This window comes from Diplodia corticola, assembly GCF_001883845.1.
Source record: "Diplodia corticola strain CBS 112549 chromosome Unknown scaffold1, whole genome shotgun sequence".
Taxonomy (NCBI): Eukaryota; Fungi; Ascomycota; class Dothideomycetes; order Botryosphaeriales; family Botryosphaeriaceae; genus Diplodia; species Diplodia corticola.
In genome coordinates this window covers 341,380-358,340 of record NW_017971480.1, presented here as the reverse complement: position 1 = coordinate 358,340, position 16,961 = coordinate 341,380, and the positions used below count along the sequence as shown (strand labels likewise).

Sequence of the window (16,961 nt, the reverse complement as noted above, 5' to 3'; positions counted from 1 at the left end):
TTCGGCGGTGGTGATGCGCGCCCATGGCAGCTGTACTGGCAAGAGCGGAGGTTCAGAATGGCCGGCTGGCGCGTCCGTGCACCCCCAGCCAGCACCTCTCTCCGTTCCAAGACACTTACACCAAGGGGTCATTACATCCGCCAACGGCACTTCTCGCGCGCGAAAGCTACGGTTTTGGTGTCGCCGGATCTCCTGCTTCCCAACAAGTCGCAGAAACCGCTATCCTCGCTCCCGCGAAGAGCCCCTGCGCCGACGCGTCGCCGAAGGCATTCGCAGCCCACCCGCCGCCGCCGCCGATCAACCACGTCCGCCCTACCGACACACAGCATCACCGCGCCCTCGCCTCCCGCCGAGTCCCTGGCCTCTATACAGCTACATGCGCGACCTGCCCGCGTAGCTGAGGCGTCGGGGCGCATAGCGACAGCCAGTGGTCACGGCAAACGCGACCGGCCGCTACGCGACGACTGCGCCGCCAGCGACCGGATGACGGGACATTAACCCAACCGCGCGTGCCAGTTTCATTGCGGACATCACGTAAACCTGGATTTCTTTGCTTCGAAGCTGGCTTCGGTCGTAACGTATGCCATGGCCGCCGAGCCAAGCAGGCTGCTAGGCCAAGGCATGGGCAACAACTTGGAGGACGAAGACAGCGACGTGGATGCCGAGCATGAGGAGGACGTGGACATGATCCAGCCTGCCCCGTTCGTGAAGCCGAGCCAGGCCCCGCCGGAGGATGAAGGCTCCGACCTGGATGCCGAGGGCGAGGACATTGACGCCGAAGGCGAGGAGGTGGACGACGACGAGGATGCCGGCGAGCCGGTCGGGGCAGTCAAGCTGCAGGAAGGCGATGACATTGACGCCGAGGGCGAAGAAGACGACGAGGAAGCCGTGCTCGACGAGTCGTCGGACGAGTCCAACCGCAGCGACAGCGACGCCGATGCTGATGGTGAAAGTTACTCGGAGTCGGAGGGCGGAAATGAATGGGAGAACCAGAGTGATACAGCGGAGGAGGGTGATGCGGAGATTGTGGACCCCAATCGCTGCGTGTAAGTCTGATAACCACGATCACACAAGGTGTGGATCTGACGCTGATCTCCGAAACACAGGTTCTGTGGTCAGGACGAGGAGCATGACCCCAGCGAAGAGTTCGAAGAGTACCTCTCGTGCGCCGTGTGCGGGGACAACGGTGAGCACTGGAAACACTTGGGTGCAGCCAAAGATCTAATGTATGCTGATGTTTGTTCCTGCAGCTCATCGGCAATGCGCTCGCCACGCTAGCTCCCTTAAGATTGATGAAGGTAAGCCAAGCCAATCGCACTCCTGGGCTGCTTCGGTCCCAATGCGCCGAGCACCTGCTCACCACTGTCTAGATGCCGAGGATTGGCGCTGCACGGCTTGCGTTGAGAATGACCTCGAGGCCGACGAGGAAGAAGATACTCCACGCCCGCCTGTGCGGCGGCGTTCTTCTGCTCAGAAGCTTACCAGAGACCTGCTGCCCGCTTCCCGCGGCGCCAACAAGCCTGACTCGCACTCTGTGTTCAACACGTTGATCCACCCAGACGACCCTATGGATGGCTCTCGCTCGCTTCGCAAACGCAAGGCAGAGCCTGAGGATCAGCCGCTGCCTGTGCGTTCGACTCGAAAGCGACGGCGCTCATCTCAGACGCAAACACCTTCTGAGCCCGACGCCGATGACTCTGACGCCTCGTCGCAGCCCGCAATCCGCGTGGCTCCGCAACCAGTGGCAACCGACGATGAAAAGGAATCGGACGAGGATGAGGGTCCCAACGCCATTAGGTCATCGCGCCGAACACGGCCAAGAAGGTCGGCATCTCAGAAAGTCGACCAGCCCGGCGCCATCATCCTCAAATCTACCAACAAGCAACTCATCGTGGCATTTACTAATCTGGACACATCCAAACTGCGGGATGTGCTGAGTTCCACAGCGAAACAGAAGAAGCGGAGAGCTCGTGACCGGGCCAGACGAGCCGAACGTGCGGCCGCCGCCGCCGCTGAACCGGAGGTCTCTCATTATCCGGCTCTGCACAACAACTTCACCCAGTTCTTCGGCTTTGGGGATCGCGAGATGGACGAGTCGAAGTCCAAACCCTATGGCGGCATTCTGTCTGAAGCGGAAGCTGATACAAGCAAAACTTTCCCCGGCGGCGCAGACCGCAAACGCTTCGAGGATGCACGTCTCAAGGCAGAAGAAGACTGGAAGAAGAAGACGGCTCCGCTAGGCACGGCTAGTGATCACAGTCGCAGCTCCAAGGTGTCGGGACCGCCGAGCAAAATCAAATGCATCAACTTTGGGGGCTACGAAATCGACACGTGGCACGCAGCACCCTATCCAGAGGAGTACAGCCGGAACAAAGTCCTCTACATTTGCGAGTTTTGCCTCAAGTACATGAACTCCGACTACGTGGCCTGGAGGCACAAGCTCAAATGTCCTGCAAAACACCCACCAGGGGACGAAATCTACCGCGATGGCCGATTTTCGTTTTTCGAAGTCGACGGACGGAAGAACCCTGTCTACTGCCAGAATCTCTGTCTCTTGGCAAAACTTTTCCTAGGGTCCAAGACGCTGTACTACGACGTTGAGCCCTTCTTGTTCTACGTCATGACCGAGACAGACGACTATGGGTGCCATTTTGTCGGATACTTTTCCAAGGAGAAACGACCAAGCAGTCTGAACAACGTGTCCTGTATCCTGGTTCTGCCAATCCACCAACGAAAGGGCTTCGGGCATATGCTGATCGAATTTTCTTACCTGCTCACGCGAGTGGAGAAAAAGACGGGCTCCCCCGAGAAACCACTTTCGGACATGGGCCTCGTTTCCTATCGAAGTTACTGGCGGCTCATCCTTTGTTACCAGCTCATGGACCAACGGGGCCCCATCAGTATCACAACTATCTCGGAAAGGACAGGCATGACGGCGGACGATATTGTATCCGCGCTGGAAGGGTTGCGTGCTCTTGTGAGAGATCCCGTCACCAAGAAATACGCACTACGCCTGGATTACGATTACTTCCGTCACTATATCGACAAGTTCGAGGCCAAACAATACCCCCAGATCAATGCCGAGTGTCTAGTTTGGACTCCTTACGTGATGGGCCACAACAACCTGTCTCATTACGATGATGGCCCGCCCCTGCAGACAGTTGCACAGCGCGAGGGCGAGGACGACGAAAAGGTTGCGCCAGAAGAAGGCGTGCAAATGGCAGAGGCTGCCGAACATCCGGAGACGAATGGCCATCAATCAGACAACCAAAACGACGAGTTCGAGATCAAGGACGACGTAGCTTCTACCGGCGATGCACAAAGCCCGCAAAGACCAAAAACGCCAAAAGCAAAGTCTACCGGGTCCATCAAGTCGAACCCTTCGACCCCACAGGCCAACGGCACGTCGCACCAGGGCTCAACGCCCGCCAAAAACAATCCTGTTGCCGGCATACCACCCACTCGCTTCGAAGTTTTCCCACCCATCCCCGGCACGGCTGCGAAGAAGCGCGGACGGCCCTTCTCTTCCAGCAGCAGGCGTAACGCTACACCGGTTCGCAGCTCAACGAGAAGTGGCAAAACGCTCGGTGGTGGTAAGCTGGAGACACCACTCGCGGGACATGGCAAACCGCTTTCCATGCCCACCACTGTCCGCCGCACAAGAAGCAAGCTCGGAGAGATTGTAGTCAACGGGCTTGATAGTACCAACGACAGCCGGCATGGGAGCGAGGAAAAGCCGGACAACGGAAGGAGTGTAATCAAGGGGAAGGGAGTCGGCAAGACTCGGAGTAATGGCTTTTCGAATCGGATCGAAGATGACGAAGATGACGAAGATGGTGCAACGGCTGCGAGTGAAGATGAGGAGATGGGCAGAGGAAAGGGCAAGTCGGCCCCTTCATTCGTTGAAGTCGGCGAGGATCTCGATGCCGACGGTGACATCGACGCTATCGGTGAAGACGATCCCGATGTCTGAGCCGTCAGCAGGCTTTCGTAGGACTTGAGCCTGTCAGCCATCCTGAGCAGCCGTTACAAGCAAGCGATATGCCCGCTAGCGCCGTTTGTTCATCTGGTAGGACCCTTGATTGTGAGATGGCCAGCATCATTTCCTACCTCCTACCTTCTTCCAATCATCTTCTCCGTTTTGCCTCGGTTAAGAATCCATTCGTCTCTCCCAATCATGTTATGAGTAATTGCGTCCAGGATGAGGGTGGCGTTTCTCCGCGTTGCTTTATGTTTTGGCTTTGTTTCTTTTCGATGGATCCTCCTGTTCAGAGGGACGTTAGGGAAATACCATATTCTGCTTCTCTGTTTTAACACGCCACCTCACAAGAGAGCAAGGAAAAGTCATGAAAGATGCTGGAAAGTGTCGGGCGCATCCATTTCCATTAATCCAAAATTATTTTCCACCACTCAAGTCCTTTCATGCCATTCTCATCCTTCTGCCACTCTCTTCTATCGCACTCATCGTTGTCTCTTGTGGAGATGACGAGTCAGCATGGCGCGCAGTGCTCGAAGAGGTTTTGTCTGCATGGGTCCTTCTCGTAGATGTCAGTCATGCATGTGCGGCGATCTCTGCTCTCCGTTTCTGTGTTTGCCCATCTTTTTCTTTGTCTTTTTCTCGTGTACGATACTTTCGCAGGCCCTCAACTAAGTGCTGGCAAACAGAAGTACGTGTTCTCTGAAGAGGCTGAACCACCCACATTGGCGTGTTGTCTCCCAGTTCAAATGGTGATGGGGGAGGAACGGCCAAGGGCTCTCTCGAGGACCTCCACACCGCTGAGATGCATGTGTTCGTGCGCTGATCAAAAAGCAACCGACGAAAGCGCGATCGGCTCCGAAAACACCGGGTTCCCACGCTGGCCGAGAACGGTCTTCTTGCAAGGGAAGGGGCCGTGCGAAGGGCACGCACGTGGGCATGTTGTTGTTGTTGCTGCTGCTGCTTTCCATCCTGCCTGTTTGCGTATCGCTGCAAAAATCCCTGACACGACGCGACAGGGAGCGAGAGGCAGCGCCGGGCTGGTGTGGTGTTTCTGACAGGGATCATGCCACGGATGCGCAGAGGCACTTGCCATTAGCGATGGGAATTGCATGAACTGTAAGCCGCATGCACGCCTTGCTTTTTTCGGAAGCAACGTGTCTCCTTTGGTCGTACGCGCCTGCCAGCAGTCAAGAACGGATGAACCTGAAATTTTGTTGTTATGCTTAAGTGGGGTGAAGAGTGACTCGAATAGACGAATCCTGAGATGCACCGGTGCTTTGTTGAGCCGGGGCGAGGGAGTTCTCCCGTCTTCGCTCGTTGGTCCTGGTTTCGTTTGTGGATATCAACATGGAGTCAAGTGTCGTTGAGTAAGCAGGCGTCGTCCGGCGTGGGTAATGACGCGCTCTTGTTTCCGCCATCACCGGGCGCCTCGACTCGCTGAGTGTAGGACCCATTGATCACTCGAGTAAATTGGGAGTTCGGGAATGAGAGTCGTCAGAAGATGCCGCGCCGTCATTGGTAGACGGTAGACGGTTGTACATGCATATTGCAACCATGATCTTTCGGAAAGGGGGGGTCGGACTTGCTTCAAATCCAAGGTCAGAGCTTCGATGCTCTCAAACACCAAAGCTCAAGACGAGGGAAGCGTGTGTGCAGTTGAAAGATGCTCACCAGAAGGCGCCAATTACTCACGACTAGGAAGGTCAGACGTGTGAGGGATGATGAGGCTGACACGGCACCCTGAGACGTTAGGCGGTACAAGGCCCTTGTCCAGATCTTTTGCGCATCTGTACACCTTCGGGTCTGTGCAACCGTGGGTCTTTTGTGATACTGTGTGCCCAAGTCTCGACCGCACCTGGATGATCAATATCCTCTCGTCTCTTCGCGATGAGACCGGGAGGTTGATCTTCCGGGCCACAAGACTCGCTCAGAACGAGAGACCAGACGACGTTTGACGGGATTGTGCTTAGCTTTCGGCGTCTTGCTTGGGGGGCCATTGACCAAGGGACGGGTCAAACCAGACTTCACATGCGAATGCCGCATTAGGCACTAGAACAGCCACAAAGTAAGCCGTGGCCGGAGTCGATAACCCGGTGTTTTGCTAATGCATCCTTGGTGTCTGCGAGAACTGACTTCCAACTCCGAGAGCTCCGGTCCTGCAAGCAGAGAATTCATCTGCCAGCAAGCTGTCATGGAGCATAGGATATCGAGTGTTACTATCGTCTCAATTGAAGCTATTGAATCCTACGATACAGTTGCCCGGTCCAAAAAAGAAATTGCGGCCATACAACAAGCCGTAAATGCATGAAAACAACCATTTTGAACCCCACATCGTTCTACCTGGTCCCGCGTCACACTGTGGGTTGAAGAAACAAGTGCCAAGTTGCGCCTCAAAGCAAACGAAAATGAGATAGCCAAGCGAAAACCCGGACTCCGCCATGGGGCATGATCTAGAAGATGAGCTAAAGCGGGTTCTCCAGCAATGCAAATCCAGTTTTGGACGGTCAAAAGTGGGGAATGGAGTGCGAAGACAACTACAATAAGAAACCAGGCGCCCAGCTCGAATGGCATCGTCGAAGTCCTGCGGCCAAAACGAAGGACCTGAAGTGATCCTGATACACAAAAGCGTAGAAAGCGAGGTAGCTTGAAGGAAACAAGGGATCGCAAGAAATCCACGGTAGAACTGACCGGACGACGCGCAAAGTGAATCGAAGAAAAGATTGCCCCCTAATAACGGGACCATGGTACGCCTCTGTGCAGCCATTTCCCGCCCTTTTTATTCCATAACTCCAAGGAGCCCTGGATGGGCCGAAATCAATAGATATAAGAATGGTCGACGCTCGTCGCCTTTGGAGAGAAAAGTGTGCCCAAAGTTGCCACCCTCGCTCGAATTCAAAGGCCAGTATTCCTGGAGAACACACTCTAAGGCATGCTTGTCAGAGCATGACACTACGATCCCTCGGACTTGAAATGATGGTCCTCATGTTTGTACTGATCGTCGAAACCAGTGCTGGGATGCGGCGACGCGTGATGGCCGTCGTTGCCTCCGATCGGATTGTGGAGGGAATTGACTTGGTAGTGCGAGCGTGCACGACTGACGCGCTCCTCGTATCGGCTTTGTGGTACAGCGGCTGGCCACTGTGCCCCAGTCCTGCCTTCAAACGGATTCAGAAGCTGGCCAGATTGCAAGTTCGGCGGCTGGAAGTGGAAGTCGGTACGAGGGAAATTCGCGCCGTGCTCTGGAGACTGAACAGGCATGCCACGAATGCCATCCGTCGCGTGGTTCGGGTATTCAATGTGGCTATTCGATCCCGAGAGACTGTCCGAGCGGTCATGATACGAAGAGCCGAGGTTCAACCCGTCATCCCCATAGCCCTCGAGTCCCGCAAAAATGTTGCTGCCCCTTGCGGTAACCGAAGGCAAGCCGATACTGCTTGTGTGAGCGGTCGAGAATGTCGGACGTAGTGCCATTGAAGCGCTTCCCAGTGGTGGGCCCATGCTGGACAGCTCCACAGGCCCTGATGTGCTGCTCATTGACGCGCCCCGTCCAAAACTGTTGTAGCTGTTGCTACCATATCCAATGCTGTTTGCTGGCCAAGCGCTTATTCCAAGGTTGATCCCGCTCGGAGATTGGACGGGCAAATTCCCTTGTCGATTTGGTAGTTGCGAAGAGGGCGATGAACTGACGTGGCTCGTACTGTTGTAGCGCGGCGAATCATCTTCTTCTACTCTCGGCCGTTTGATGGGCGAGCCGTCACCGTGCGTGGCATAGCCTGAATGGTACGTAGCGCCGGTCATTTGGTACGCAAGTGCAGAAGGATTGCTGGGTGTCGGGGGTTGAAACTGCTGTGATGGTGGCGGTTCGTACGACTGTGAGGGCGGCGATCGTTTGCGACTCCTCATAAGTGTTAGTGATGATTCTCAGCCCTTTCAGCGTCATCTTCTTACCCCATCACGTGTCTCGGCTCTTTTCGAAGCCTTAGTCGGACCCCCTGGTCCGAGAAAGCCCGGGAAAGATACGTGGACTCGTCCATTCCGTGGAAATCCTTGGCGGACACGACTGAAAACAATCAGCAGCTGCAACATACATGGCACCAGGTGCTGCTCCTTCCCACCTTTGAATTTGCTTGAAATGGTACTGGTAACGAATTCATACACGGCGCCCGGCCTTTGTGATCGGATCACTCCATCAGTACTGTCCTTGGTCGCTATCGATAAGGTAACATACTTGTGGATGTCGAAGAGGCTGAAGCGGAGCCGATGTTCGCCTTGCAGCTTGATAGAAATGTCGCCAAATACGAAGAACGCGCCATCTAATGTTTGCACGCGTTAGGACGAAGAGGACGAAAGGCCGACAGCGTTCCCATATGTGCCTATCAAAAATGGCATCCTTACCTTTGTTGTCAACGTCTTTGAGGCGATGAAGCGACGAGCAAATGGTGCCTGACAAGGCCTTTTCTGGGTTGGCCTCGTCTTCTTCAGGGTGCCACAGGTCCGCGATCATGATCAAGTACGGACTCTGCATGTAGTGTCTGGTGCGGACTTTTGATCAGTACCCCGTCAGCTTCCACGGACCATGGGGCCTCTTCTTACCCTTGAGGGTCGGCGTTCTGCTTGACTTTCAGTTGGATGATGGGGGGCGGATCGACTGGTTTCCGAGCTGTCGCATTCGCTGCGCGTCAGCCCACGGTGTCGCATGGGAACAAGGCAGCCGGCGCGGCAAACTCACCCTTTTCCTTGCCCTCGACTGTGACGAGAGCCTCCTTGGGCTGCTGGCGGATGACAAGTTCGACATCGGCGCTAAGTTGTACATCATCAGCTGGGAGTCGGGCGTCGTGAGATGGCGAACTCCGCGACGTGTCTCCGCCGTACCTGCTCAATGGCCGAACATCCGTCTGGTGCTGATGCTGAGGCTGTTGCGTGTACATGGCGTGGCTCATGTACACAGGCATGTAGCCCCCCGGCGGCGCGTAGTGCGTGGGGAGCATCTTGAGGAGTAGCAAGGGCGCGCTCGCCACGTTGGGTGCGATGTCGATGAGAGCCGGCGGATGCTGGCAGGATGGAACAACCGTGATATGGGCGGCCGAGCAAATAAGGCGGGTTGAGGTGCAGCAGCCGACCAGCGGGAATAAACAGCTTTTTCTTTAAACAAGAAAGGAAACCCAGCAGGCTCCAGCAGCCGGGGCAGGGCGGGTGGGCCCGTTGAGAATTTCTATCGGCGAAGGGTGGTCGGCACCAACGGAAAGGCAGTAATAAAAGGGCCCAGTGCGAAGCGCTATGTGACTCTTCAGGTCAACAGAAACCAGGCCGGAGGGTGGTTGGGTGGGCGCTTGGCAGGCTGGCGAAAAGTGCGGTGGAGAACAGGCGGGCCAAAATCCAAAGGGACGGTAGGTAGGAAGAGGTAATGAGGCCAGCTTGCACTCAGCATCGAGGCCGGGGAGGAAAGAAGCATCCGGCGCACAAGTAACGAGCGGTTGCGGCTCCACGGGAGCTGGGCAGAAAGCGTGGTCGCGGAGGGGAGAGCTGGGGAGAAGTGACGACGGCCAGACCCACCACAGGCACAGAGTTATGCAATCACGCCTGCTAGCGGCGCTCTGGTCGCGGCTTCCTGGGGGCGGAGGGGCAATCGTCAGGCTGCCGGATCTAGCCGTGCGGCCGCAGCTGGGGAGCTTCTCTCTTGCTCGCGCGGGCGGGCCTGGTGACCCCGCGCTGGGCTCGCCGGAACCGTGGATAAGCTTGGGCCTGGGGAGGGAGGATGACGACGGATGCGGGCTCGCTCAACCAAGGCTCGCCGGCCACGTGCGGCGGCGCTGCTCTGATGAGGCCGCGAGGCGGTGCGTGAGGCGGAGGCCGACCGGGCAGAGCGTGGCGGGCGGCGCCCGGCGGGGAGGAGACCGTTGGGGGAGTCGACTTCGCGGTGGTGTCGCGCGGACGGAGGGGGTCAGGATTGGGCGTCTGATTGCACCTGCAGCTGTGCGGGCGATCACTGGCTCATCTCGCCCGTTCTCGTCGGCGCCACGGCGAGCTCAAGGTTCTGCTGATCTCCGGCTAAGATATCTTCGCTACCAGACTTGGGCTGCACCACGCTCACGAATGGCGGCGCGCGGAAGGCGGCCGATGCTGCAACGAGCCCCCGTCCGCAGCGCTACTCCAACGGCCGCCGCAGCGCGCTCTGGCGAGCTGCGGGCTGGCGAGCGGGGCACCGGGGCAGCTGGAGAACGCAATGTGAGGGCGAAGTAAGGGACCACTGGGCCTGGCGCATCCCTTCGCGGGCATGGAGGCGCGCTTCCCGCGCGCGCTGCTGCTAGCGCCGGTGGCCGTCGACGCCGGATTGGGGAGCTGGGGGGGTGCGGGCGTGCTAGAGGCGCGGCGGGAGGTGGTGAGAGCGGCCGCGAGGGAACGAGAGCGTGCGTGCGAGCGAGCGCGCGCCTTGGCCTGTGACAGCGGCCGGGGGCGTGTTGCGAAAATATAGCGGACGTCGGACGTCGTCGTCGCCGCGGCGGCGTGGGCGCGCGGGCCTGTAACATTCCACCTGAGACTGCGGAGCGGATCAGCATGGCCGCGCCCCAGGCGTGTCTGGCGCTGCACAGCGCGCTGCACATCGCGCGCTAGTAGGCAGCAAAAGAAGGTTCAACGGCAAACACTCTTGCACCGGGTTGCCATGGGCAGGGGGCGGCCAGCCGGCAACGCTCTGCCATCCTGGCCCTGTCGGATCGCAGCCCACCACCGCAGGGGGCGCTCCGCCGCGGAGACGACAGAGGCGACCCGGTTCGCTGCGGCTGCGCGCTAGACGCCCATGCGCCCCCGCCATTCGAGAGCTCTTGGTGATGGCCTCATCTCAGCTCGCCCGCGGCCGCCCTAGGCTCCGGGCCGGCAGCAGCGGAGCCAGCTTCAGCTTCACATGCCGCCGCCGCCTGGCGGCCGCCTTGCGTCGCGCCATCTGAGCTATCGCACGCAGCTGCACGGAAAGCTGATAGAATTCTGCAAGCGCTTTCAGAGGCCTGCGTCGACCAGGGTCGCGGCCTGTCGCACTGCAGCCGCTGTGAAGCCCGGGCGATCAGGCAGATCGGCCTGCTGCTCGACGCCAGCCCGGGGCCTGTGCTGGGCCTGTGCCGGGCCTGTGCCGGGCCTGAGCCGGGCCTGTGCTGGGCCTGAGCCGGGCCTGTGCTGGGCGTCGAGCTGCCGTTTGCGCTGCGCACGGCAGGCATTGGCGAGGCGCGCGAAAAGCAATGCGCGCGCAAACGTGGCCCCCAGAAGCGGACGCTGCTGCAGCCCGCGCCGCCTTTCTTTTGGCCGGACCTGCGCAAGAAGCAGCCTCAGATCGATCAGCCGCGACGCAATCTGCCTGAGGCCTGGCCTGCGGGCTGCGGGCAGCGGAACACGCCCCCCGGCACCCCGCCCAGCGCGGTGCGACCTGAGCGAGTGACATCAGCCCTGTCTCATCCTCGCAATCAGTCTCACCGCATTGTCTCCTCCGCGCCTTTGACCAGGCGCACCTCTCGCCACGCCGTGGGATCAGCGGCAGCAGTCCAGGTCCCTGGATTCCTTTGTCATCGCCAGCCCTGCATGCGTGGACCCGGCCCTTCCTTAGCTCAGCAGCCATGAGTCGCGCCCATCGCCCCCTTTGCGCTGGCCGTGCTACCGGTCCGCCTGCCCCGACGACCACCGTCAATACTTGTGGGGAGCATCGACTACTGCCTGAAGCTCGCCCGGTTGGAGCTACCCCAGCTCGCCCAGGATCTGGCGCCTATGTGAGCTAGCAGCCACCGTCGACGTCGCTGCGACTAAGGCGCGCCGCCCTCAACGAATCGGAGCCGCTTGCCGGCCGCAATTACTTGCAGCTGCTGCCTCCTAGGTAGCCCTCAGCCTGCAAGCCACACCGTTTACCCCGGCTAGCACCGATGACAAGCTACGAGGTCGCTGTGGCTCACTCGTAGCTTTAGCTCAGGAGTTGGCCAACGACGAGCGTTTCGCCCACCTCTGCATTACTCCGCCGAACACCTGTTCATCCGCCATGCCTTCGGCCACGCGCAAGCTCAACACCATTGGCAGCTGATGTGCACAGCGAATAATGCCACCCCACCCCTTTTGTGTGCTGTTGAGCATTGGCGCTTGGCACCTCTGGCGCGCTCTCTGGGTACCCAAAAGGGGCAAGACGTCGAGCGTTGGGACCTCGACTGTGGAACACTTTACGCTTCCTATTCGTCATTTGGAAAGCTGCCACGTCTCTAAACCCACCCAAAAGCCACCGAGGGGTACTGATGATTCGGCAATGTTGATCCGCCGTTTCGCATCTCCCTTCGACTGGTCCAAGATTCGTCTATCCATCGAATCCCGCCGAAATTATTTATTTTTTTTATTGCTTTCGGCCATCGCGCCTCTGCTTCGCCTCGTATTGTTCATGAACACATGCATAGAGTGGTCTATGTTTGTTGAACAACTCCCTGGATTCGCTCTAAAATTGAAGGGCCGACTTTGCAGTGTCGCGTGCGCTTTTTACTAAGTGGAGAGAAGTATACGTGGCTCTTTCACGCCCTCAAGTCACTCTGCACGCCTGAAGCTTACTATCAGGGGCTCATCGGACACTGGGGGCGCAGTATATGCATCAGACTGCTGGATACCCTCGTCGCTGACGATAGCAGTTTCGTAGTTCGAATAGATTGCGGCGATGATGAACTTCATCTCTGCGTCGACCAAGTCGTCAGTGGTCACTCAGCAGTCTTTCCTTCATGTGTATCAAATGCAGAGAGAGCGCCAAGAGGGAATATGAAACTCACGGTAGATGGCCAAATGACTGCCAATACACATCCTTCCGCCGCTGCCAAAGGCCCAGAACCATCTCATCATCTCTCGGTATCCCTCACCGCCGTCCTCGCTGTCTGGAGTGAGCAAGCCACCCCTTCCATCCAACCACCTTTCGGGCTTCCACTGCTCCGCATCCGGAAAGACCTCTTCATTACGGTGCAGCGTCCATGCCTGGCTGGCCACGCGCACATTCGCCGGCAAGCCGGCGTACTCATGCCCTGGCGGGCCTATCGACGCGTCGGCCGGCGACGTACGTGGCTGCATTCCAGGAATCGCAGCGTGCAGGCGTAGGGTTTCCTGCAACACAGCTTGCAGCAGCGGCAGAGAATCGAGCTCCTTTGCGCTGGGGATCTCGGGCGCGGACGTGGCCAAAATGGGCGTGGACAGGCTGCGAAGTTCAGACCGGAGAGCTTTCTGTAGCTCGGGCCGCTGAGACAGCTCATGAGCGAGGTAAACCAACGTGATTCCCGAAGTGTCAAATCCGGCAGCGAGATGGTCAAGCACTTCAGAGGCGATCTGCACACGCTGTTGGGAGAGTTCGCAACTAGCGGCGCCGTGTCCCTTTTCTTTCGCCAAACTCTTCTCCAGCGCAGCGTAGAGCTGGCTGTACACGGCAGGGTACGCCTCCGGCTTCGCCGCCGCCGCCGCCGCCAGGCCCGTCTTCTCCTCGGCACCCTTCGCTAAAACGGCCGCAGCCTTCTCGCACATGCGCCACGTCATGCTCTCGATGTCCCGGTTCGCCTGGTCGACGAACGCAGGCACTAGCCGCAACCCCAACCACCTCTGCACCCAGCTCGTGAAGCGCGGGAACTCCTGCGGCCAGAACGAGTAGCCGTGGCGGCACTTGTACCAATGCAGGAATTTCGCTCGCGCCTCGGCGTCCTGCGTGAAGTTGGTGCCAGACGCGAGCCCGAAGATGTGCGACGTCACGAAGTCCATGGTCAGGCCGCTGATCAGCGGGTAGATGCTGGTGGGCGCCGAGGACTTGCCGGCATCGTTGTCGTCGCTGGAGGTCAATGAAGCTAGCAACGGGAGGAGGCGGTCGTGCAAGATGACGGCGGTGGCGGCACGCAGGGACGGTGACGACTGGATGGTGGACTTTGAGTAGATGCTGCTGAGCATGCGCTTTCGTGTCGAGTGCGGCTTAGACCCCGTCGTGGCGAACATCGGCTGGATGCTGTGCGTTGTATAAATGGGTCTTGTGTTAGAAAGGTGGAACTTTTGAGATGAAAGATTTGGAGAGGCATGCTTTGTTGCTTGGGAAGGTGTGAAGGGATCAATGTGCTTGGTCACAGGTGAAATGGCATATCCGAGCAAGCTGCATGACTCCCCTCGCGATAGAGAGAAGGTGCTTCAAAAACGCAGCGTGAAATCAAGTGCAATTCATGTTTTCCAAAAGTGAAAAGTAGGGAACACGGAAGAAGATGATCAAGACCGTACCTGCCACGAACCAAGAGGAAAAACAAAGACGAAAACGAAGGAGAAAAGCATCAGACGGGCACTCACCCATAATTCGCAAAGAACTCATACCACCCGTCCTTTTCCCAGCCGCCCGCATACACCCTACTCAGCCCGCCCTGGACGCTGGCGATCGATACCTCGTTGGGCGCGAGTCGCACGACGGGGCCCAAGGCCTGGTGTGCGGCGTGCACGCTACGGAGCTCGCGTGCGCGGCGCCGGCGGTCGTAGATCCAGAGCGGGCAGACGTGGCACGACCAGTGCGGGGCGGGTATGCGGCGCAGCGGGGACAGTAGCAGCGGATGGAGGAGATGGCGGTAGACGAGCGCCGAGAGGCACGCGAGGGCGAGGATCTGCGGGAACATGGTACTGTCCCGCGAAGGCTGGAGGGCGGAAGCGGCGTCGCGGGATTCTTGAATGACGAGTCGAACAGATGATGGGCGTTCCGGTGAGCTGTCAACGGGACATCATTGCTTTATCTGCCGTGTACGTGTGCTGGCGGGCCCTTTGCCGATGATAGCGCCGGCCGACACCGATACGATGATTCACGGTCGGCTGGGGATGGAGGAGGCCGACGTGGGGCTTGGCCGCTTAGTCGCTTGCGGCAGGTCGATCCGAGCATGGATGGCGGGGGAGCGACTGAGCGACTGATGAGCGACTGATGAGCGACCTGCGCCAGAGGCATGCTGGCACTATTCCCGAACGTCGTGTGTTGCGACAATAATGGGCTTGCCTGCCATTTAGAGACAAAGGACAGCTGTCGAATTGCTGTCATGGAACGTGGTTGAAAGCCTTATTAGCGGCCGCAAGCCAGACTGAAACCTGATTGGCCGCGAAGTGCTTATTTGAACATCCCGTCTTACTTGCTACTTCGCACATGAGAAGAACGCTATTCACATGGGACGAGGGCATCAAACAAGACAACGGTCAATCGATGATTTGCCCTTGTCCCTGATACCTCCATCGGCTCACATACGCATCCGTCGAACCATTACCGCCGTTGGTAGTAGCGTAGACGCCAACTAGTGTTCCTATTAAAGCCGCGTTATTAATCACGCCTTGCTACGGCAGGTCATACTCGCTCACCTGTGAAACCCCAACTCACCACGCTGCCAGCGCCGTACCCAACCGTCATCATCTGCGACTGATGTGCAGTGGGCGCGGCGGAAAAGGAGTAGTGTGTCAAGTTGGCGGCCTTGATCTCTAACCTGAGTGTCTGATCCATCCAGCCCTCAGGCACGGGCACTACCACCGGATCCGGAACGGCAACATAGCTCGTCGCGCGGAAACGGAAGTGTGGCCGCAGTGCTGGCGAGGATGCAACCGAGTCATTTTGGGAGGGCAATAATACAATGCCAAGATCCATGTGATGATTCTGTGTGAGGAAAACCGTCACTCCCGCTTCCTCTTCCTCCTGCCGCGGAGAAAAAGTCATGTCTACGCTAAAAGTGAATAGCGTGTCTACCTGGCGTCTGGCCAGCAAAGTCTGGCCCTCAGTCGCATTTTGCCCATCATATGCTGTCAGATTCAGCCTCGACGCTTTCAATCTCAGCGTGTGTTCATGCTCGGATGGCGAAATGGTATATGCGTCTGCACGAGGAAATCTCCAATGCAAGAAGTGCGGAGGAAGGGCCGTCCCTGGTGCAAAATCGACAACGTCGGGGGACGAGATAAGGGGGCCTGCTTCCGCAATGGCGCCGTTCGCTGATGGAAACGGCCAGCCAATAATCTGGCCTCTGGCCTGTGACAGAGCAGGCCATTCCCCCTTGTTCCAGGTCACCGGGAAAAGTACAGTCTCACGACCCATTGGGTACGTCAGAAAACCAGGCCCCGAACGTGTGGCAAGTGCGACACCCCACCAGCGTCCAGCCGTATCTTGGAACAGATCAACGTGGCCAACAGTCTGGAAATATTCGGTCGTGTTCGCATTAGATAAGATAGGATTTGCCTGATACGTTTCGTAGGGCCCGTTTGCGGATTGGGATCGTGCGATTGTTTCCATGTGGTTCAGGCCGGTCCCACCCTCGGCAATCATTAGGTAGTATAGTCCGTCCTTCTTGTACACATGCGGGCCTTCGGGCGCTAATCCTCCGGTCCCATTCCAGATGTTGACAGGCTCCCCCGTTTCCCCAGTGTGAAGATTGATGGCCATTTGGTCGATCCCAGGCCTCACCTTGTACGCATGTGAGCCAGTCATGTAGACTTGGCCATCATCATCCCAGAATGGACTAGTGTCGTAGCCTTCGAATGCAAAGTGGACAGCATCAGACCACGCCGCGTCATCGTAAGGATCTTTGGAGGAAAATATGACGTTGTCCCAGCGTGCCGGATCGAAGGCATCTCGATCGTCGTGAACCAGGGTGGTCACGATATAGAAAGTGTTGCTGTGATATCTGATGGTTGGGGCCCAGATTCCACTCGTTTGTCTGCTTGTATTGGCCAGTCCAGGGAGTTGGTCGGGACGGTTGAGGACATTGCCAATCAACGTCCAGTGTCGGAGGTCTTTGCTGGCATGGATGGGGATACCAGGAAAGGCCAAAAAGCTCGAACTTGCGCAGAAGAAGGTCTTATCCCACTGTTCCACAAGAATGCAGCTGGGGTCGGGGTGGAAGCCGGGTAGGATAGGGTTTGTGTATGTCGAGTTCTGGCCCGACAGGCACAGGGCAAACGGCGCCACCGAGGCAGAAAGCAGAAAGGAGGCCAGTCGCCTCCGGGCCAT

The 16,961-nt window shown here is 58.0% G+C and overlaps 4 protein-coding genes across 4 annotated transcripts; 1 reads left to right on the top strand and 3 right to left on the bottom strand.

Moving 5' to 3' along the window:
* Positions 1-585: 585 nt before the first annotated feature.
* On the top strand, positions 586-3,973 carry BKCO1_1000107 (atp-dependent rna helicase dbp7; the record flags this gene model as incomplete). Its single annotated transcript, XM_020269468.1, has 4 exons — positions 586-1,046; positions 1,107-1,186; positions 1,251-1,298; positions 1,371-3,973. The coding sequence occupies 4 exons, from the start codon at positions 586-588 to the stop codon at positions 3,971-3,973; spliced, it is 3,192 nt and encodes a 1,063-aa protein (XP_020135314.1).
* Positions 3,974-6,928: 2,955 nt separating this feature from the next.
* On the bottom strand, positions 6,929-8,967 carry BKCO1_1000106 (velvet factor; the record flags this gene model as incomplete). The annotated part of the gene is made up of 6 exons (XM_020269467.1): positions 6,929-7,874; positions 7,928-8,039; positions 8,095-8,292; positions 8,375-8,511; positions 8,573-8,651; positions 8,709-8,967. 6 exons carry the CDS (start codon positions 8,965-8,967, stop codon positions 6,929-6,931), a joined length of 1,731 nt encoding a protein of 576 aa, XP_020135367.1.
* A 3,553-nt stretch (positions 8,968-12,520) lies between these two features.
* On the bottom strand, positions 12,521-14,607 carry BKCO1_1000105 (cytochrome p450; the record flags this gene model as incomplete). The annotated part of the gene is made up of 3 exons (XM_020269466.1): positions 12,521-12,663; positions 12,757-13,961; positions 14,291-14,607. The coding sequence occupies 3 exons, from the start codon at positions 14,605-14,607 to the stop codon at positions 12,521-12,523; spliced, it is 1,665 nt and encodes a 554-aa protein (XP_020135049.1).
* A 562-nt stretch (positions 14,608-15,169) lies between these two features.
* BKCO1_1000104 (xylosidase : arabinofuranosidase) lies at positions 15,170-16,961 on the bottom strand (the record flags this gene model as incomplete). Its single annotated transcript, XM_020269465.1, has 2 exons — positions 15,170-15,264; positions 15,329-16,961. 2 exons carry the CDS (start codon positions 16,959-16,961, stop codon positions 15,170-15,172), a joined length of 1,728 nt encoding a protein of 575 aa, XP_020135050.1.